This window comes from Atractosteus spatula, chromosome 1 (assembly GCF_055471065.1).
Source record: "Atractosteus spatula isolate fAtrSpa1 chromosome 1, fAtrSpa1.hap1, whole genome shotgun sequence".
Classification (NCBI taxonomy): Eukaryota; Metazoa; Chordata; class Actinopteri; order Semionotiformes; family Lepisosteidae; genus Atractosteus; species Atractosteus spatula.
This window is the reverse complement of record NC_142706.1, coordinates 52462321-52486319: the sequence shown is the minus strand read 5'-3', so window position 1 is coordinate 52486319 and position 23999 is coordinate 52462321. Positions and strand designations below refer to the sequence as shown.

General features: G+C 36.3%; 1 protein-coding gene across 1 annotated transcript in view; it reads left to right on the top strand.

Moving 5' to 3' along the window:
* The window catches only part of slc10a7 (solute carrier family 10 member 7), a 132387-nt gene that overhangs the window by 97245 nt on the left and 11143 nt on the right, over nt 1-23999 (top strand). Inside the window, exons 8-10 of the mRNA XM_088924540.1 lie at nt 6985-7150; nt 12603-12654; nt 12809-12882. Coding sequence (XP_088780666.1) covers nt 6985-7150; nt 12603-12654; nt 12809-12882 — 292 coding nt within the window. The remainder of the gene's footprint in view (nt 1-6984; nt 7151-12602; nt 12655-12808; nt 12883-23999) is intronic.

Sequence of the window (23999 nt, the reverse complement as noted above, 5' to 3'; positions counted from 1 at the left end):
TTTCTAAAGCTTTGGGACTCCAGCGAACCACAGTGAGAGCCATTATATACAAATGGCGAAAACATGGAACAGTGGTGAACCTTCCCAGGAGTGGCCGGCCGACCAAAATTACCCCAAGAGCTCAGCGACGACTCATCCAAGAGGTCACAAAAAACCCCACAACAACATCCGAAGAACTGCAGGCTTCACTTGCCTCAGTTAAGGTCAGTGTTCATGACTCCACCATAAGAAAGAGACTGGGCAAAAATGGCCTGCATGGCAGAGTTCCAAGATGAAAACCACTGCTGAGCAAAAAGAACATAAAGGCTCGTCTCAGTTTTGCCAGAAAACATCTTGATGATCCCCAAGACTTTTGGGAAAATACTCTGTGGACTGACGAGACAAAAGTTGAACTTTTTGGAAGGTGTGTGTCCCATTACATCTGGCATAAAAGTAACACAGCATTTCAGAAAAGGAACATCATACCAACAGTAAAATATGGTGGTGGTAGTAGGATGGTCTGGGGCTGTTTTGCTGCTTCAGGACCTGGAAGACTTGCTGTGGTAAATGGAACCATGAATTCTGCTGTCTACCAAAAAATCCTAAAGGAGAATGTCCGGCCATCTGTTTGTGACCTCAAGCTGAAGCGCACTTGGGTTCTGCAGCAGGACAATGATCCAAAACACACCAGCAAGTCCACCTCTGAATGGCTTAAGAAAAACAAAATGAAGACTTTGGAGTGGCCTAGTCAAAGTCCTGACCTGAATCCGATTGAGATGTTGTGGCATGACCTTAAAAAAGCGGTTAAGGCTCGAAAACCCTCCAATGTGGCTGAATTACAACAATTCTGCAAAGATGAGTGGGCCAAAATTCCTCCACAGTGCTGTAAAAGACTCATTGCCAGTTATCGCAAATGCTTGATTGCAGTTGTTGCTGCTAAGGGTGGCCCAACCAGTTATTAGGTTTAGGGGGCAATCACTTTTTCACACAGGGCCATGTAGGTTTGGATATTTTTTTCCCCTTAATAATAAAAACCTTCATTTAAAAACTGCATTTTGTGTTTACTTGTGTTATCTTTGTCTAATATTTCAATTTGTTTGATGATCTGAAACATTTCAGTGTGACAAACATGCAAAAAAATAAGAAATCAGGAAGGGGGCAAACACTTTTTCACACCACTGTAAACAAATGCACTTGAAATTACAACCTTACATATCCTCCACTGCCATGGATGAAAATAACACAACACAACAACTTGTATTCACCATGTATGCAACATGTAGTCACCAGGTGATAAGCCATGATGCTGATAACCATCAGCTCAGCGCCTGGCCTGAGGCAGTCAGCAAAAAAGGCGTTTCCACGATTAGACAATATTAGTCATTCCTTCTCTGTACCTCATGAAGGTGGCCTTCTGTTTGTTGACCTCCATTGTGACAATGTTCCTTTATGTTGCACCATCTACTCAGGTATTCAGTGAGTATTCAAGGCCAGGATGTTAATTCTCATTCCATGATGTGCATAATCACCTTAGTCCCCTGTGCTTGTTTCCCTGGGGACAGTTGAAATCACAGATTTACAGATGCAACCTCAGCGGCACAGCTTAGGGGCAGTCAGTCTTAACACAGCTGCTCTGACTGATGCAACACATTGCAGAGTATCAGGATGCAGTTGCTGAATGCTTGCACATTTGGTTCAATTTTGACCAATTTATGAAAATTTAGACATCTTTGTTAGTTTTAGAACTTTTTTTCTTTTTCTGTTATTTCCATTTACCTTCCCTACTAAATCTTAAATATTTTTTGTTGCTGTGCCAAATCATTCTTGTAGTTTGCTCTGTTTCCTTGAAACCCTCCAGGGCTTCAAAAGTGACAAAGAGCTTTTTTTATTTTTAATTACAATATACAGTACTACTTCATTTTATGACCTAAATAATTCATTCATGCGACTAGTTGCCCGGGCTTAACGAAACTCAGTGGTAATATGCAATAAGTGCAAAGATGCTGTATAAAAATATAAAAGGAGACTGAATGAGAAAAACAGAAACCAAATAAAATGAAATCAGTAGTATTATATCAAGAATTCATATCAAGAATAGGTAGGCTGGAGGTAGTTCTTTAGCTTTTGATTGACAGATTGAATAGTAATAATGTGTATTAAAAGTATCTTGTCACAAGTAAAAGTGTTTTCCAGCTTTTTGTATTGGTTGAAAAAAAGATGATTCATGTTGATTTGGATTAGTCTCTTTGATTAGGATGATGCATTTCTCAGTGTTAAGAAAGAACAATATTACATGGAAATGTGGAAAGACGTGCAAAATATTTTTCCTGTAGTTGTTGATGGGGTCTTTCGTTGGCAGTGATAAATGTGTCCTTTCTTTTGCATAGGTACTAAGTAGATTTCCATTAAATACATATTTGAGGACTTAATCTTCCAACATTGCAATCTTCCCATATACAGTAGCTTTTGGGCAACCGAAATGCCAAAATCTGCACAAATCCATCTGCTTGCCTGCGCCAAACACTCCCCCTTATAAAGGTGAAGAGAAGGGAACACATAAAGGCTCCGGGGGTATAAGTATGATTATAAAATTACAAAGAGAGGTTTCATCAAAATACTCTGAAGACTGCAAACTAGAAGCCTGCCTTTGAACACTATTCCACTGTTGTAAGATAACACAACCTACTTGAGACTTCTGTCAGCGGCACTGCATTGGCAGAACAGTTTTTACCTCAGCATCACATTTCCAGACTGTCTTCCAAACGCTGGGCTGCAACATGACAGATAGAAGAAACAGCGACTGCCACAATTGACATATTCCCCATTCTTTTGGCATGTCTTCTCCTTTCTGGACACCTGATTGATTCTGACAGTCTATATTGGGTATTTCATATGAAAGAGAATTTTATGATTAAATGTTAATGAGCAAGAATTTTTCTCAGTGCTTTTATTACAGGCCGCCAGTTTTGAACATTTTTCAAAGTAACACACCCAAATCCACTGTTTGCAATGAATTAATAATACCATCTTGTCACTGAAGTATCATGCATTCTTTAATCAGGGTGGTTGAAACAGACGCTTCATGAAAGGTATTTTTTATGATCAGAACAATTAGAACTTATCTGGTATCAGATAGGGGTTTGTGCATTAATTTGTGACCCCATGTTTTTCTCCTTTTTTCAAGTTCATATTTATAATAAAATAAAAATATAGTCTGGGCATAGGAAAAAAGCTTGTCCAAAGGCTTTGTGAACTTTGAAACAGCAAAAGAAGTCTTTGTTCCGTGTTCAGTAATGAGTAGTCTACTTGTAAAATAAACATACGCAAGTACGCATAAGAAAAATACTTGTTTGCCAGTAGCTTAGATCACTCTTTAATAGCTGAAGATTTGGTATCTTTTTAACCTATTCTCACATGTAGTTTTGTTTCCTTTTTTGGGGCATTTTTGTGATATTTACTGTAGTATTCCTAATGTTGTAATTGGCTTACACATATTTTAGTATACAAAAGAAATAAAAACAATATACCATGCTACTTTAATTGTTATTTTAAAACTCCACTGTGATTTTTTTGAATCTCTAGTTTATCATTTTCAGTTCTATTAAAGTGCATTTTATATCCTTATTTATGTATTTAACATGTATTTATTTAATAACAATGATATATACATAAAGTATATATCATTGTTATTACCTACGCTTATTACTATTACCAGTCTGGATCCAGGTCTTCCAGAAAAGCTTCCATCAATCTCTATTCCTGCTATCCTCATCCAGCTTGGTCCTTTTCAACTTCTTGTGTGAGTGTCCACCTTCCCTAGCTCAAATCAATTGTCTTCAGTAATTTGTGGGTGTAGTGAATTCATTTACTAAACGTTTCATTTCCAGTGATATCTTTTCTGCGTTTGTTGAGCACCCATTTATCCTACGTACTGTATGTCCACACATGCACTCCCAGTCAGATTATTTTCATTCTCCTTCAGGATGTACAGTAGTTGGGGATGAGGTGCTTATCCATGCTGTTGAAAACTGATCTAAAAGACCCTTCACACCTTAATATTATTATAATAATCCTTTATTATTTCAGATATTTATTCATCCTAAACCCAGATGAAGGTGATCTTGATGGATAAAATGGGATAGGATTCTAAATATGTTTTGAGGAATAAAGGCCACATTGTTTTCAATTTTGTATTTGTTTCAATGTTGTCACTATTTAACCAGATGCATTAGTTAAGAGCAATGTCTCATTTACAAAGAGACCCTATTTTATGTTCAGAGAATTTACCGGAGCATTTTGAGTGAAGTTCTATACACTGTTCGTGGGTACCTCAGTTCCACCCAGGATCTGAACTCGTAACCCTGCTGTTCTAATTGTTTGTAAAAGGTCAGTATAGTTGGGTTCCCAGTATTTTAGTCACTATGTGTGTGTATACTGTATATCAATATGTACATATAAAAATGTATTGGATGCATATATTTGAAGAGAAGAATAGAAAATAAACCTACATGATGAACATTTTTAGTTAAAAATGTACTGTAGGTGGAAAATGCTAGAAAAAATCTAAGCAAAAGCATAGGAAATATTAAACACATTTGTGAATATTCTTTTCTTATTTTAGAATTTTAGAATTCTGTCACATTTCGGTGCATTTGGTTTGCATTTTTCTTATTAATGTATATAGAGTGTTGTTAATGATTAAAATTAATAACTTACATAATTATTTTCTTTTGTAATTTTTAATTACCATCTATTTTGGATATTTGTATTTCTTAATATTTATATCTTAATATGTGACCTTACTGTAATATCTGCACTTACAATTCTGTGCAAAAAGTGTTACACTCTACATAATATCTACTTACAATAAATATGTTATATAGATGCACAATTTCTCAAAGCCACTAGCATTTCTGACTATTATAATAACTTTGAATGTTTTAATACAGCTAGGTTTGGGTGAGAATATGTCACTTCCGTTTTTAATTCACTTTGATCAGAAACTTCAAAACCATAATGAAAACTTTAAGTAAACTGTACACGAGCATCCAATACAAAGTGTTGTAGTAGCTAATCCATCCTATTTACCATTCAGATTTAATCAACTCAGTATTGGGCATTCCTCTTCATTAACATAATGTCTTATTTATTTTTATTTCAAATATAATGTTTTACTTAATGCAAATATGGTATTAAGGATTAATTGCTCTCATTAAACAAAATGGCTAACATTTCAGTTGAAGATCACCATAGAATTAAGACATCATTGTATTGCTTTGTGTTTTTTTTATTTTAAAAAGATTTATAATGATGCAGCTAAAAATTGTAGAACATTCACATAAATGCAGCCTTGAATCCGAAAGAAAGAAATATATGAATCCTGCAATCAGCATAACCCCTCAGTATAAATGTACAGTACTGTACCAGAAGTAACCAATAAGTAGGGGTTGGTGTTTTAAGGTTGAGGTGGTTGGATTCACCTACTGTGTGCCTTTTATCTTCAAATGAAGGTGAATTTAAAATGGTAAAATTTGGTAAACTGTACAAGTGTATTTGTGTCAGAAGAAAAGCTCAGTCTTTTTATTGTGCAAACTGAGGGACAATAGCATGTTTTAACTTCTTTAAGCAACAAACTAATCAATCTATGCCCAGTTAGCTCTTCATATAAAGGAATCTTAAAAGGAGTTTTTCTTCAAATTGGAATTAATTTTTTGAGAGACACCACAAGAGTATTATTTGGTCAAAAGATAATCTGCTTGAAAATGAACACGTAAGTAAATATCACTGAGCCATATATCATTCATACACCTGATGTTACTTTGTCATGAATATAGAATATAGAATATTGAAAATATCACACATATACACATATGTGTAGAACTGCTGGATTATTTTAGCCTAGGGACAGTTTCAGTTTTTGTAATATATACTATATAATGTTACCATTAATATGAGATTTTTTCTTCCTAAATATTTTACACTTCATTGAAATTGTGCACATATATCCTCCCTAACTACTTTAATGAATTGACTAATAAGATTAAATTATTCAGTTTCTTGTCTTTTCCCTCTCTTTGAGTGGAGAGTTTCTATTTAAAAAAGTTAGCAGGGATGTAAGGGTCACAGAACATGTAACTAAGGTATGATGTAGTAATATCATGCTGTGGGTCGCAGGGCAGGCTGATGTAACCATTTTGCAATCTAATGACAAATGTCTTTTCCTATTAGTGGACCTTTTTCCCCCAAGTTTCAAAAGTTATGCAGTACCTCAGCAGCGGAGTCAGATTAAATTTCAACTTTGAAGGGTAAAATATATACAAGATCCTGTTGTTAATTTTTCTAGTAGTTCTCATCTAAAAGCTTGCAAATGCCATTTGTCTTCGGGTTAACAGAAAGACTAGATATGGGGCAGCTGAATTATTTAAGCTCCCACAACACATGCACTTTTGCTTTTCAAGCATGAGTTATAATTTAATTAGAAACTTCTGGTGCATTGCTGGCTATTTAAATATTAAAATGTTCCGCTGATCACTTTCGATTAGCCACCCTGGTGAAATTCCTTAAGATGTCAGTGGGATTTTTCCCCCCCCTTCATGTTCCCAAACTTGCGCTTGAAATTGTTTGTTGATACAAAGGGGACCCTGGTAATTACATTCATCCATTAGAATCAACAGAGGAGTGAAACTTTAGGGAGGTTTAATGGGCACGTCTCTGTGACAGCTAGCAAAGAGCATCTGGCATGATTAGTACCCAATTGGAAGCTAGTTGAAAATGTACTCTCATTATGGCTACCCACTGGAAGTTGCTCTAAAAATGCTTAAATTTCCCCGCAGTGAAGTGGTGGGACAGGAAAGCTTGAAACCTCCAGGGGCATCTCTCAGTCACTGCATGCCTCTCCGCTGTCACATTGATTTTGCGATGCACTGTTTGTCTTTTGAATGAAACCTGTTGATGTATCACTGTATGTGTGTGCTTTTAATCGGGCCTTTGCTGTTCTCTCCTCAGATTGTTCAGCGGTACAGTAAGGAATGGCTGGAGAGGAAAAAGCTCCCTTTCGGGACCATCAGCAGCTGTGTGCTCCTCATGATTATTTACACCACCTTCTGCGACACTTTCTCCAACCCCACCATTGACTTGGACAAGTTCAGCCTGATCGTCGTCATCCTCATCAGTAAGTGTCACCCTCCCCCGGTTAATAATCTGCTCCTGCCCTTGTGGCAGGTTGCTCAATCGTCTCTGGCCCCTCTCGCGACATCTCTAGTTAATCACCAGTGGCAAAGATTTAATAGTGATCCCTAGCCATGGGCGCCCGCGCTAATTATAAGTCAGCATCTACTTTAATCTTGTCCAGACTTATATTTATCCCTTTATGTATTAAAGCAATTTGTTAGCTTTGGAGTCAAATCTTGAAATGCCTGGGATAGGAAGACAAGATTTATATGATATGAATTAAGTCTGAATCAGAGTGTGATACCTCACCTGTCTTTACTTCAGAAATAGCTACAAGAGAGAACATGTCAAACACAGTATGTAACCAGGCTTGGGAGTGGGAGCACCTGAATGCAGTGATGCATCTTACAGAGACCGTGTAAGCATGTAATGAAGTAAAAATGGCCAAAAACCTGAGCGTGAACCAACAGGGCTAGAGAAGAGTTCTCTTTGCCTTTTTTGAGTTCCCTCCAATGAAGCAAAGTCATACAGTAAAGAACCTTACATGACTTACATGCTCTCTGTATGTTTCCCGGGTGTGTTTTCTGTTGTTTTGTTTTTGTTTTAGAGGACTTTTCTTAACTTGGCTTGGAGATATACTTTTTATGAAAAATACTGAAAGCTTACAGCCATCTGTCCAAAATCAGGAAGGCCTTTGTTCTTAGACACCCAGAGCTTGTGTCAGAAGCATGGGGGACAAAGCAGGACTACACTCCACGAGACACCAGTCCCTGTCAGGTCACACACGTGCCCACGTGCCGTGTAGAGATGCCAGCATGTTCTTCAAAGTTGGGAGGAAACGTGAGCATCCACTAAAAAACCTGGAGAGACATGGAGGGGACATTCGAACGCTACAGAGAATGTACCCCAGTTCAAAATTGCTGATAAGCAGCAGTGCCATCTGCAATCATATGGCAAAATCATAAAGAAGACAAGAGAATTAATGAATGCATTCATTTTTCATCTATCCATCCATTTACTAACCACTTTGTCCAATATAGGGTTGTGGGGGGGGCAGATCCTATCTCCTTAAGTAATGGGCACAAGGCAGGATACATCCTGGACTTGATGCCAGTCCATCGCAGGGCGCACACAGACAGCAACACACTCACAGTGGGGTCAATTTTTCCAGAATCAAATGAATTGACCAGTATGTCTTTGAACTGTGAGACAAATCAGCGCACCTGGAGAAAACCAATCCATCTCATGCAGAACATGCAAACTTCACTTAAAAATCACCCCAGGAATAAACCCGGGGCCCCAGCACTGCGAGACAGCAATGCTGACCACTTAGCCACACAAACTACAGGACACAAGTAGAAACGGAGAAGAGGAGACACATCTTTGTGCAGAGTATGAAACAAGCTGCCTCACCACCATATAATAGCTGATAATTCTTCAGAAAAAAGCTAAATGATCAATTACAGTAGCTACTGAAAAAACAAGCATGATGGACTAAATGGTCTTCTCATGTTTATAACCGTTAGGACGTACCTGTGCATAGAAAACAATGTATATAATCATGCAGTAAATTTGAACAGAAAAATTGTGAAGATGGATTGAAAAGCATCCTTTTATTGAACTTAATTGTTACAAAATGATAAAAACATAAAAATGAATTTTGCCCATCTTGCTTGATTGATTACTAGTGGCTGATGAATGACAATGTTTGATAATGATGGCGGTTCAACAGCTTCAACAGCATGAGTTGAATCTTTAATAATCTTATTTTAATTTTAATAATCTTTATCATCATATTTCACTTTCTTGTATCAAGATTGTGCACGCCATCAATTGTGTTCTCCCAATACAGTCTGCATGAACTATTACAGTCTTTGATTTTTTCTTTTTCTCCTTCACCTGCAACGCTATAGAGAAAAGCTATAAAGCAGTAGTGAGTGTTCTGCCATCCAGTAATCCAGTACCCAGGACTTCTTTTTAATCCACAAGGTTTTCCCACTATGCTGCAAAGGGGCTTTGCCCTTAAATTATGAGGTCTAATCTGGAACTTCTCAATAGAAATGATCATAGTTCATGGGGGCAGACACAAACAAGACCAGAACAAAATTCTCTTTGTAGTTATTTTGCTTGAGCAGAGTGGAGTTTTATTTTATGCTCTTTTATTTTTTCCTCTGTGCTGAAGCCTCACCATTGCTCTGCCCATCAAAGAATACAAATAAGTGCTACTAGTCTATTTGAAAATTTCCTGGTTGGAAAGTAGCTTTATCAAAAGATGGTTCCATTTATTTAGGCACTGTTCTTCCAGTCACAAGGTTGACAATTAACCAACAAGATGTTTTATACACTTTTCTACAGTTCAGACCTTACTGTTTTCTAATGGTAAATTCAAGATCTTAAATTAAAAGGATTATGTACTGTAAATGAATAAACAAGGCTTAACGCTCTCCTAAAAATAATAATTATATCTCTTTCTGAAAAAAAAACTAAAATACATTTTTGCAGAAGAGCAAAACTGTTTATTGATTCCATGTACTTCTGTACACATTTTCACCTAACACCCAGGTGAAAACACATGCAAAAATAGGAGATAAAAAATTAAAATCTTATCGTGCCTGATTCATCACCAAATAAAACAGAAAACTCCTCTAAGACAGTGTGGGTTGCTTTGAGGTAACACATGCTTGATTACTTGATGTAGCGTGTCTGAAATACTCCCCATTACTCCTCTATCAAGATTAATTGAGTGGTGGAAGTTTTGGATGAATTCCTCAGAGAGAGCCTTGTTTTGTTAAAGCAGCATGTGAACTGGTTGCTACTGTCAGCAGACAGCTTCACAGACCCTCATTATAGGGGGCCTAATTCATTACGTGTCAGAGCTGATCTAGTAGAGAACCCCTTTCATCTCTCTTTGTATTAAAGTAATTTGTTCGCATCAGAGGAATCAAAGAAGGGGACTGCCTTTATATGAAAAAAATTAAATTGTTTGAGAACTCGTAAAGGCTTTCTTTGGCCATATATTTCTAAATCAAAACTATGAGCATTAAACTGTAAAACTAAAGTGAACGGTGAAAGCTATTAAGTTATTTCATTGCTGCATTAGTGTAGGTTTTTTTTATTTAAGTCTTACATCTAACAGGACAGATTTCCCCTGACCATGTTTGTGCACTAATATAAAAATGATTATCTAAACATTCATAACATTTGTTTTTTTAGATTAATTAAAAAAAAAATTCAGATGTAGGTTATAATTAAACAATTATCACAGTCCTTGTCACTGTAATTTTGATCCAACTTTCAGCCTCACTATATTTGATTTTAATGTTTTGTATACATTGAAGTACATGAAACTTTAAAAAAATGAAGCATGACTATGAATTGTATTCAAAGAAAAAAATGTAGACATCACATACAGTAGAATAGTCCTGTTTTGTAAGTAATAGTGTGTGCCTTGTGGACTTGCACTTTCCACTCTCTGCCAGTGAGTAAATCACAGACGATAAAGCATTGTTTCAAATGCATTAATAAATCAAGAAAACTGTGTTAAAAGCACATTATACATTCACTTAAGAAAGATCCCCCATTAAAATAAGAGTAATGAGTTGGCAAACTGGTAAAAAAGAGTATTAGAATGTGGAAAGATAAAACAAAATTACAGTAAAGGTTAAAGTAATAAAAGGATTTTTCAGTACAGTACTGAGCAGATTTGTTTGCATCATTCATGCCATAGTGTTTAAGCCACTTAATACAAAGTTAAGGATGAAGGGACTTTTGTAAAAACAAATGTTAAAAAGAAAAAGAAATAACAGGTGACACAAATAAAATGTACAGTACATGATGCACTTAAAAATATTTTAAAATTGTTCAACTGTTGATACAGTATATGTAAATCGACTACAAATGAAAATAAAATTAGAAAACTAAATTACACAAGCAGGTCTTACTGTATACATAGATTTAGAAACATGAAGCACAGACATGATCTAACCGTGAATTACGGTAGTAGTAGTAATAATAATAATTCCTCACACTTATATAGTGCTTTTCTGGACACTCGACTCAAAGCACTTTACAGGTAATGGGGACTCCCCTCCACCACCACCAATGTGCAGCCCCACCTGGATGTACACATTTATAAAGTCCAAACACAAAATGTAGCATCTTCTTTTCTTCTTAGCTTTACCTGGTGGCATTCTATTTAGTAAAAGCTTAAAACTAAAATTAAATCTGTATCTCAATGGAAGTCAATATAAAAATACTGCCACAGGTGTTTTAAGTGATGTCTTTTCTAGTTTAGATAACCTTGCAGTTCAGTGTTATGCTAGCTGTAACGTGGCTTGACCAGCCCAACAAAAGAGTGTTACTGTAATACTGGATGAAACAAAGGCATGGACTCATGCCTCAGCATCACATAAAGGGGAAAAATCTGTCTGTCAGCATTTCTTAAGTGGTACACATATATTTGTAATGGAATAACATGGAAGATAATTCCAGTATGAAAAATACAAAATTAAGAAGAAAAGGCACAACAATTCAGCTGTGAAGCCTTCTTCAGGTGTGTGGGAATATGAGGCAAAGGCATGAGTAAGGAAGACAAGAGAATTTGAGATTGGGTACAGGGTGATAAAGTCTAAAGAGATGTAAATCTCAAATTGGATGGGGAAATAAATCTGGAAATAAATTAGTCAATCCTTTAGATCAGGGGAAGTTGTGAACCCAGTTTAAGGATAATGTTGACTTCTGCTTCTTTCTGGTCAGTGTAATCGTGGCCAAGGAAGGTAAAATGGGCAATAGTCTTGAATCCTCACTGCTCTTACATGAAACAGCTGAACATAAACAGAAACAGCTGGCCAGTCTTCTTCCTACACATTTATGCCAATGTAAATGTCAAGGCACTGTCTGCAACAGAAGTTTGGACAAACACAATGACCTCTCTAGGAGACTTTAATATGACCAGAAATTCTGTATTTGTATGAGGTGCCGTTTAGGCCATAATTCAAACTTTACCTCTTATACACACACAAATTGCTCTCATATACACACAAAATGCTCTCACACTCTCCATTTTACCTCTAAAAGTTCTTTATTTCTTGAATAAATATGGTGTAACATTACATTTTCTTGGTTGCTTTTTGGGTGTGATTATTTTAGGAATGAAAATATCTGGAAAAGACCCCTATTTCCTCTGTGCAAGTATTGAAACTGGCCCCTTGAACACTTGGATATGTGATTGTTTCAGATGTGATGCAAATAAGCAGTTAGATGAGTGCTCTGAGCTGGCTCAAATGGTTGCCTGTGCTGGATGTCTCAGTGTTTGATTCCTGCCAACCTGGAGGGTTTGATTTTATTGATGAAATAAATTTGTGTAAAAAGTTGTATATTCTCGTGCAGCTTCTCAGTCTCGGCCTCTGTGGTCCTTAACAAGCCAATGTTTTTTGTTTATTTGTCTTTTGCAGTATTCTCCATCCAGCTAGGCTTCATGCTTTTAACGTTTCTCTTTTCTACAGGGTAAGTATTGCTGTTACCTTTGAGCACATTGCTCTCCTCCATGCTGTGTTTAAAGCAGCCGTCATGTTCCACACAGCCCCTTGGTGTATCTTGCAGGGCAAGATTGACAGCTTCCTTGCTGGATCGATGGGTGTTTTTTCTTCTTCTCTTCCAGGAAGAAGTCAGGTTTCACTCCAGCAGACACTGTGGCGATCATGTTTTGTGCTACACACAAATCCCTCACTTTAGGTAGGTGGATCTCACTTTTCCTATCTAAGGTTAGTGTTTTTTTGTTTTCTGTCCCAGGCTGATGGAGCTACAGTATCACGCAGCATGAGATTTTCATCTTTGCAGTCAATACTTTCATCCTATCTTGCTCTCTTTGGCAACTTAACAGTATGTAAGAGCTCTGAAACACATTTGGTGAATACCTGGAATGCTATGGATATTTGGCCTTGAGAATTCACCAGCGATGAATTATTTGCCCCATTTTATTAATGCCTCTACAAGGAAGGAAACATATAGTAGGTGGATCTGAATGTTCAGTTCTGGGCAGCAGAATATGTTGAAAAGTAAAAACCCTTAAAAAGACTCTGGAGTCCATTATAAGCCAAGCATTGATGCTGAATGTCATGACTGGACATCAGTGGATTGTTAAATGCTTATCTATGTAGAATGCTCATTAACATTGTGAGTCAAAGGAGATATTTTTATAAGATAATTATACAAATACGAAGTACAGAAATAGATTTGTAGTCTCTGGAAAAAAAACCTTTGACCTTCATTCGTCATACTTCATACTTCTTTTGTTCAAGACAGAAGTCAGAGAGGACTTTTCCTCTTGACTGGCCATTGTTTTTAAATAAGTTGTGCATTTTTCATAGGACTATTGTATATTAAGGGTATTTAAGTGGCAGAAAGAGTGAATTACTTGAGTGTATTCTGAAATATTTATCAACTTTTGCAATAAACCGTACTCATGTTAATTAGAAAAGTGTGTGCAGCATCTAGTGGAAAGACTGTGGATTGATGACTAGGTAGAGAAACAGTAAAAAAAAAATAAGTTTAACACTTGTCCTGTGTTGTGACTCACAGTAGGTAATCTCTACTGCTAATATAATTATACATCTGTGTTGTTTTTTTCTGAGTTGGTTTGACATGGTTTTTTATAAAAGCTAACATTACAGCTAGAAAAAGTACTTTTAGCAAAAGTTGTTTTTCTGCCTAATAATCAAAAAAGAAATGGACACGTTTTTAAATTATCTTTTAAATTGAATGCTATCGATACTTTTATTTTTTGCACAGTGAAATAGATACTGATTATGCAGTATTCCACATCCTGTGCTGATTAACCTTTTTATTAAAATATCTGGGGCATAAAGAGTTCATTAAATATTAACATGTGCACTAAAAGTTATTAAAAATTGAAAAACCCTAAATTTTATTAACCTATAGTAATATATTGTCTTCTTGTGAGCAAATTGTGCCTTTTCAGCACATTGAGGGGTTTTTGACTGCCAAGCAATTCATAAAGTTTTTTTCCCTTTCTTTTTATACTGTATACTTTTGACCTTATACTTTCTTTGTGATCTTTAGATGATATCTGTATCTTTTATCACTTTAATGTTGGAAACATTTATGACTTTTTATAACTAAGAAAATACAACAAAGACTGTTGCATAATATGCATGTTTTGATCATTTTTTATTATTGTTATGCCTTTTAACATGACTGCTAGTGGAGATCATAACTGTGGAGAGAGGACCACAGAGATTGATAAAGGAATGAAATGACTAAAGTTCCATGTTCAGCACAAGGCTGTCCCATTTTACATATTTTACATTATTGTTAATACTAATAACAGGCTTTAAAGCCAACTTCTTATAATAGCCATTTTCTAAAACAGATTTTTTCATATGTATTTTAAAACTATATTTTTGGGTCCAATTTAGAGATTGGGTATTTGACTTCCAGAATAATAAGTGCCAGAGGACAAATGTTTTATGAAAGCCAGCTTAGTGAAGAAAATCACCATTACCTTTTATCCTTTCTTTCAAACTTAGAAATTCCCAAATATTTTTCTGTTTTTTTTTTGTTTTGTTCTGAGATACAGAGGGTTAAATATCGCCTGGTGTTTTTACCGGAGAACAGAAAGGAGTTATTTTTAAAATCTATGCAAGAAGGTAGTACAGTATTTCATCCTCAAGAACCATTAAGCCCCATCATGTGTAGTGTTTACAGGTGAAATTGGAAGTGTTAATGTTGTACTGTGTGAATATTCTGGTATACAGCCAATGGTGTTCATGCAAACCGTTGTCACCAGAGCGGTTCATTTTAAAAATATTCCTGTGCTTTTCTGTTTTTCCTCGGTAAAATGTACTTCAAATCTCAATATTTTCTGAGATAAATTGCATGTTTCTGGTACACAATAGCGCAGCAGGGTGGCACGTAACGCAGTAGTCACCCTTGATGTAAAGCAGTCAATTATAAAAAACTTTGGAATACCTAAAAAAACTTTGCCTTTCAGGACCTTTCATCAACTACTAGATACCAGATTTTGTTTTCATTCTTGGGTTTAAGTGCTTTGTATCTTCACAATACAGTAATCAAGTTTATTTTTCATATAAGAATTTTTACTGTTTATCTCGTACAAGCAACAGGGTAATATATGAAAGAGGCAGAGTGAGCTACTTAAGGGAAACTGATGGTTGATTTGTTTAACAATAATTTTGTTTTTCTTTGAGAATGCTACTCCTTTTAGAAACAGAAAGACTCTTGTCACCCTTTTCTGAAAAAAATGATACTTAATGACCAATCTTTAAAAACAGTATTTTATACAAATGAGAAATGGTTTTATTTATTATTTGCAGAACACTGCACTTCCTTTTACAATGTATCCCACTCCCAACTCCCAGTGAAAAGTAGAGTGCACTATCTGTAGTTTTTTTTTTTCATGCAAAAACAAAGAACATTGGTTTTATTCATAAAGCTTCAAGGCTTTGAAAGTCATGTTGCAACTGTTATGTAAGTATTATTTTACAAATTTATATTGACCATATTGAATGTTTTTTATGAGCAGTTGCTGCTCTCTGACAGCAGTAACAGAATATTTAAAATGCTTTTTAAGACTACTTCTCTCCTCCTTTTATCTCATTTTATCTAGTAGCATAAATTTGTAAAGACATTCTGTTAGCACAGACATGTTACTAAAAATCTGTGTGGAAAAAAACGTAGGTTTCTGGTTGTTTTATTAAAATATTGTTTCATTTGAAATATTTCCTTTGAAAATTGAAGATTGTTAAATATAACAAAGTTTTTTCAAACAATGCCAGAGTGAAAATCCAAAACTAAATGAGCTTTACAGGATAAATATTGTTTTTCTGCAGTTTCTCTGGGAACTCCGCAGACAAGCAGAGGAGCCTCCCAGGAGTAGTTTATAATCTTAAGCACATAAGGGCAAAAGATCTCTCATTTCCACTACGGTCTGGCCTTTATAGAGTTAATGGTGGTGCTAATATGTTCTTAAGCAAAATGTGATTCATTGCTTTCATTAGTACGTGTGCCAGGATGTCTTTTCTTTTCTCCCCTCTTTTTATTTAATGATTGCCTGGAGATGAGGTGGCACAGTTGACCCTTAATCATGAGGTTGGGCATTGATGTTGAAGTTGAGCTATGGAAGGACACAGCCCAGCTGGTAACTCTTCATAATCCAACTCCCAGGAGTTTGTTAAGCAAGAGGGTCAGCCCCCGGGGAGTGCGGCGCCTCCGTTGTGGATCATTTAATAGAGCCCCTCTTGTCTTTGTTTGCTTCCACCCTCATAAATATCTATTCTTCAGAACAATATTAGTTCAAGAGAAGCAGCTGGTTAGGGTGGAGGTCGCAGACTCCCACCTTTGAAATCAGCTCATCTGAGTAATAGGTTCATGTTTGTAGAACAGTCAACAATAAATAAATTACTGCTTTCCTCGTGTAGGAAGAAAAGGAGAATTACTTTTGTTTTCAGTGCAGACTGCAGGTAGCGCAAGGTATTATTTCTGTCTTAAGCGTGATTCCTGGGATAATTTGAATAATTCACCAATAACGTGATGATGTAAAATGATTCTCATGTCCTGTTTAAAAATGCAGTGGCAAATACACCAGTTACTCTCTTGTCTTCTCCTCTGGTTGTACAAGCCTCCGTGATAAACGGCAGATGTTTTCTCGTCTAGAGAGCTGCTCTGGTGCATTCGTTCTGGGTTTCATCCAAGGAAATCTTGGTTTGCCAAATAGAAAAGGATTAAATCTAATCCTCCGCAATTGTAGCGCTGGCCTTTGTCCTCAGTTCTTGTGAAGCGACAGTGCTGTGCTTGGCTTCCTTTCGAGAGATCAAAAGGTTAGGCTAACTCAAATCATCGAAGTGACTAGGCCTCAGACGTGGTCTCGAATGCATATATTATGTTAGGCAAATGTTTAGCAAAATGTCACTCTCAGGTGCTGTCAGCAGAGACTGAAAAATGTTTTTTTATATATATGTAGTGAGCTGGTTCTGTGGCCATGTGTGTAACAAGCTTTCATTTCCAAACAGTAACCCCGAGGAGGCCTTTCACACCTGCCCCTGCCACACTGGCATTTCAGGGTTCCGAGAGGGGCGCGGGCTATTTCCACAGCAGGTCTACCCCTAGGCGAACTCCAGCTATTTGAAAACAGCATGTTTGTTTTTCACAGATTTTTAGCGCTTGTACTTTATTCACAGCCGAGCAGCACATGAAATGCTGTCTTTGGTACTTAGCGCAAATGTGAAGTTGATTACTTGTTACATTTAAAGACCAACTTTGCTATATACAGGCTTCTTTTTGCCCTAAGTGACTAGATGGACAAGTATAATAATTTCACAAAAAGCTCTTTTGATGCCTCCCTGGTGGGCAGGATAATTGACATCATAATAGAAACTAGTATCCTGAAGGTGGCCTATAGTGTCCTAAAACAGAAAACAGTAAGAAGGGAAAGGTATGGTTTATTCCTTCACAATTGTCATCTTTATAGTATGGTCTGCATATTGCCACTAGATGCCTCCAACATTTGAAATCAGATGTGCAATGGCTTCTGTAAATCACATTGAAAGATGCAGTCTTGTAGCCTTTCCATTAAAAATTCCCTCTAAACAAATGCAAGTGTTACATTTCTACATTTTTGGTGCCTTAAGCTCTGCTCACTAAATGAGCATTTAGATACACTTCTGTACTTTTTTGCCAAAAGGGGTATCAAATGAATTACTATAGGCTGGCGTTTTCAATAAAAACATTTTTTAAGAGACCCATAATTTGCATTTAAAAGCAATACAAGAACAGGGGGAAATGCTTATTTTTGCTGGGTTTTCTGTTGTTTTTGTTTCGCTCATTTTGCCAATAGAAACACAATTTTTATTTTTAAAGTGTAACATATGATAATGTAATGTGATTGTTCCATGGTGCCTCACAACAGTACAGCCCTCACATGAATCTCAGTGTTGTAGAATTAGACATTAACTAATGTGTAATTAACATCCTTTTCTCAGAAGGAATGTTATCAGAAATAATGTGTGAAAATTGTCCGTGCTACAGTGAAAACCAAATTTTGGTGGTACAGTGCACAATGAACACCAAATTTTGTCTGGTTCTGTTTCAGTCGCACAATTTTTTATTATTATTATTATTATTATTAACTATTAAGCATTGTTTGTCACTCTGTTCTTAAAACAGTTCAAATCCTCATATTTTATTTTCCTGTGTACCTGCACATTATCTGTGTATTTCCCACTGTTCATTATTGTTTCAAAATTGATCATTTTCATCCACATTTCTGATATCTGGATAGGCTTTCTTGCCAAAGTAGTTTTTAAAAGAGTCTAATTGTGCCTGTGCCTAACAGTTGGGAGCCTTTCCCTTTGTGCAGTAGTTGATCTTCTAGGAGTAGAAAAGGGAAGCAGCACAAACAGTGACAGACTGTTTTCTGTATTTAAAAGGCTGAAAGCGATAGTGTTAACCAGTAAACATTCATAGGAAACATTCATTTGGGAAAGCAGGTGAGGGAACATGTAGAGTGATTATAGGAAAAAATGTCAGATTTATATGAATTTATAAATCAGAAATATGTGAACAAAGAAGAATTAAGAAGTAGGGTGGCTGAAGGGTAACATGCTAAACATCTACAGAAAAAAGAGCTCTGAAATAAAATGATATACTGCACTGTATGTGATAAATCTACTGTTTGCTTTGTGCACTTGTAGAGAACAGTACTGGGTGTTTTAGAGAACACCCATCCCATATTACCCTCAGGTGCTCGCTGGGTGATATGGGATGGGTGAGTGCAGTTTCATTGGTTAATGTTTTTTAGAGTGCTTTGGTACCTGCTCACAGCTAGACACACCCTGAAGGAGCACAGCACTATTGTTTAAATGTTAAGCATTTTTTGTTGGCTCTGTGAAGCCTTTTAATCTTTCAGCATAGCAGGAATGTGTAGTTCACTCCCTGTAGGTTTTGTTATTTCAGCTTGGAATCAATTACAGCAGTTTGAAAATATCTGTTGCAGGTTAGAAAATACAAAAGCTTTACCAACCTGGTCAGAAGCATCTCTGTTTTGCTGTGGGGTGCAAATGCATTAAGTTTTATTTTGTTGTTTTTTTACGAAACAGACCAACAGCTGTGAACACTACAAAAAAGGTGTTTAGAAGTTGTTGCTTTTTCATTTTAATCAAGACTTTTCAGGAGAGAATTGCATGGGGATTCCCTCCTGGACTGGGTAAAAAATAAACTTGTTGTTTGAAACATAAAATTCACACATTTCAACAATTTTGCTTCTTACTGTGCATTTCATTAATGAGGTCACTTTATGTTATTGAAGGACCCAAGTGCTACAGTACATTGCTAGCTGGCTGATTGAAAACCTTTTCCTCAGTAGCAGAAAGGTTCATTTCAAACAGGTAATTGTGGCAAAAACACGTTCACGTATATCCTCAAAAATCAATCTTTTCATATTAAATTTCTCATGCTGGTAGAATGGTAGAATAAGAGCATTCTTATGTGGTTTGCAGCATGCAGTATACTGCATAGAGTGTATGGAAAGAACAACTGGCCTGTCTCTTCATATATTGAGGTAAAGTTAGTCTGGATAAAGCAGTGGCAGCGTTTATCAGTAGGAAGGGAGATTCCGCTCTGCAAATTTCCACAGTACTGTATGGCATTGACTTTCATTTGTGTGAGGGTATAAAGTTTACCAAAGATTGTTTTGAATACCTTTGTTGATTTGGGGAGACAGGTCCCATAATTACAGAGCCAAGGGTCAAATGTCAAGGATTTTTCTAACTGCCTGTGAGGGACAGAGGTAAGGTCCTAGTAAGTCCTCTCCTTCCAGTGTGACAGGTGTGTAAATGAAGTCTGTATATACCATTGCAAGGAGAAACAAAGTGAAAATCCACAAAACTCAACATTTTAAACACTTGCTGCCACACTGCCAAGCACTAAACATTTTTCTGCTAATGAAATGGATTTTCTGTCTAACTGAGGCATGGGTCCTTCTAAAAGGACCCTGCACCTGCACCTACTGTATGTGCATGTCCAGCGTGGGTGTTAAAAGCTGTAAGTCCTACTGTAACTGTAATGTGAACCAGGCTATACTGACATTTACTGTAGTTCATCTCTCTAAATGCGTTTTCCCACATACCATCTATTACACATCTGGAGGAGAGTGGGTGTAGCCAGACGCGTTTCAGCCAACTCTCATTGTGACATGGCACCAGCTGCAGAAGGAAGGAAGCTTTGCCTCCAGCAATACTAAAGTGTGCATCAGAGAAAAACAGTTGTTTACTTTGTTTGAACTACAGAATCTCACCACAGGGAGATGGTTTACTTGAAGTTTTGCATCTTTCGTTCTCATCTCGCGACAAAGAGACGGATGAATAACAATGTCATTTTCTTGTTTCACCTCTCAAATTATTTATTTGGTCTGTTAAATTTTCAGCTTGCAGTAAATTGAATGCGACACACAAAGTACATTTTGTTTTTTATCGACAGCTAGCTCATCTCTCTTTAATCACTGAAGGTCGGAGGTTAAAAATAAGCTGAACACGAACTTGAGTGAATCAAAATTAACATGAAAGTGAGGAAACATGAGTAAAAAGTTTGTTCTTTTTAGTAAAACCTTTGTTACCAGCTCTGTCCTTTAATTTTCCTTTTTCTGTTTGTCTTGTTGGTTTTTTGTTGCATTTTAAGTGCAGATTTGTCACCCTCATTATGTTTCAATAACTGGCTAATAATTTACTTTTTTCTAATTTATAGAAGAAAACTAATATGCATTTTTTTAGACTTTTTCTAATTTGATTGTAAACTATTTTTATTTCTTTCAGAAATAACTTGTCTTCTGAATTACCTTATGACCGTCTCAGAGTTACAGTATTACATAATTTTCTTATTTTAACACCATTCTATGTTAAGGTCAAGTAGTTTGAAGATAGAAAATCAGTAAAATATTAACAAGTAACGTGTTTCTAGAAGTGGATAAGGACATCTGTATAGTCAAAATCTACCGTGCACCATGAAACAAGGTTTAATACAGTGTCACCAAATATGAACAAGGTCTTCGAATACATCTCTTAGCAAGTGGAGTATGATAAACCTAGTATTAAGAAATATACTGCATAACTTTATTAGGGTTAATACACATTTAAAAAAATGTTTGAAATTATCTTTGATTTAATATGATTGGTTGTTCCAGGGTCCAGCCATACACATATTGGATGTACAGGTATATGGATTAAGGGGATTTTAGCATGTAAAAAATCTCTGTGGGGAATATAAAGCGTCCTGAGAAAGTCAGTCTTGTTTGCACTAAGAGCTGGAAGTTCAAAATAATACCAGTTTTCTTTTACTCTCTTCCCTTTATTAGTGTGAGGATGTTTAACTCCAAGAAGACCACTTTCTGTTTTTCAAATCAGCTCTTCAACCTAGAGCTAGATTATTAGTGCCATAAAACCCTTCAGGGTATTCCTATCTGTCCGATACGAGGACTTTTTGAGCTTGAGAGACCCCCAGCTTTGCCGCAGGTCACACAGTGCCCGGAGGCGTTGTATAGTATGTGTATATGGACATCATGTCAGGCCTAATCACATATGTCCATCAACTTGATACAGATTCCATGATGATACAGCCTGAGCAATATCTCCGAGGAGGTTTGTAACAGCATTTTGTACCTTAACAGAATTTAGCATAATTTCAAAGACCTGTGGATGTTTTCATTTAGAGCTGCCACTTGCCTTCTCATCCTCCTCTTCATCACCCTTTTCCATATTTTGCATCTTTGTCACAAATAAAAGGCCAGTCAGGTTTGTTGCTTTGATTGACATCACAGCCCCTCTCCTTGCTTTGATTGACCACATCCTTTTCTCAGAAGGAATGTAATCAGAAATAATGTGAGAAACCTGGCTGTGCTACAGTAAACAAAGAGATATGTTCATAGAAATTGCATTTTGATTTACATATGGTTCATGTTCTCTGGGCATAGTTTTAATTTAAATTCCCTCTTAGTAGATTGTATTTCTTTTCATCTTATCAGAACAATTACAGTGGGCCTACTGTATTATTGTATTATTTCATAACTCTGGTATACATTTCAATAACTTCATGAAACTTTGCTTTTAAATTACAGCATCACATCATAAACAGATGCAGTATATAAGAAAAACAAGTTTTTTTAAGGAAAAGTTTCAGTATACTTGTATTTGTATTCTGTACAACATGTTGATTGAGAGCCCTTAAGGAGTTTTTTAGGTTTGTCTTGATCGAACCTTGATGTTTTTCTTTTTCTGCAGCATATTTTAACTTATTGGCAACCTGCTGCTCTGAACCAAGAGGTCACAAACTGAAAAGCCCTCACCTGCTGTTGCTGTTGTGATTTCTGTGGTCGTGATGTTGAAATGACTGGAAGAAGTTGTTTTTATTAGTTTAGGGTTAGCTGGGTTTTCCTTACAAGCGGCATATGAATTCAAAGTCTCTAGTCAGAAATGTGAAAATAAAGAGCAAAACATTGCAGGCAGAATAAATCTCTTTCTTGTCACACTCTCCTGAGTACTCCTAATCGTTCATGGTATTTTGAAAGTTTTGAATTTTGCATTAGTGCTTAAATGTACATTGAAAAATGTAGCAGTACGTCTAATGACTTTCGCAGGCAAGCAAAACTAAAATCAATCCAATAATAATAAGATGAATACTGTAAATGGATCTTACGTTTTGGCTTACAGATGAATATTATGTGGTACTAGTGGTGCAGCCACAACAGCTTCATGGGCTGCTGATGAGTTAAGGTATCAGTCAACCATTTGGGCTATTTTATGTACAGATATGTGAGGGCTGGAGTCGTCTTCAGTGGTACCCTGCTGCTAATTTAGAGTGCTTGAATTGTAGAGTCTGGTTGCCAAGTTAGACACAGAATGACTAACTAAATCCTGTTTCAACAGCTTATTTGCAGAACAGGCATTGAACAAAGCATTGTATATTTGTCCAATAATAACGTAAGCAGGGATTGTAGATGTCTCTGCAAGTCTCAATTGTGTCAGTTTACTGTAGATCCACTTTTAATTAATTAATTTAAAGCCACCACAGCAGTGAATAATTTGGGTTGGGGGAGCTTAAATGGGGTTTGTTGTAATCTCGGAAGTAAATTTTTTTCATAAGTTAAGAAAAAAACAAAGTGTGACATTTATTGAAGTGCAAATGACTTGTTTACTTCTTTGCTCCCATACTGTTAAAGTTCCTTGTGATAAAATAAAATTACAAATGCTTATGAGTGAAAGACAAACAGACCTGAGATCAAAAGAACACAAAATGTCTAGATGTGATTTCAGACAGTCAAATGGGTCCATTTCACTTCCCTGTCATATAGTGTACTTTTATCCCTGGGGCAGTTGCGAATAAATAAATCAAATGTTGTCTAAAATGGTTAAAATACAGATTTCAGAAGTCAAGCTTTTGAAAATTGCGATTATTTTGCTTCAGTAGGAGGTATATTTTCAAAGCCATCTCTTAAAAGCACAAGAGACTGGTAATGTTTATCTCTGTCGAGCTTGTAGCTCGAGATGAAAAGCAGACAGAGCAGTCAGGTTCTCTAGTCCCCTACAGAAAGTTTTTTTTTTCCAAACCTGACATTTAAACCCAATCCCTGGAACACTATTATTTCTTTATAACAGTGCAAAACTGCAGCTGAGCTTAGAAATCTAATATTATGAAGAACTGAAGTCCTTATTGTTTTACCTCTTCCGCCTGGAGTATAGGATAAAAGAAACTTGGTGCTTAAACATTGTTGGCAGATGTCGCTTGAAAGCTCTCCTTATGGAGTGTGCAGCAATGTCAAATTCTGT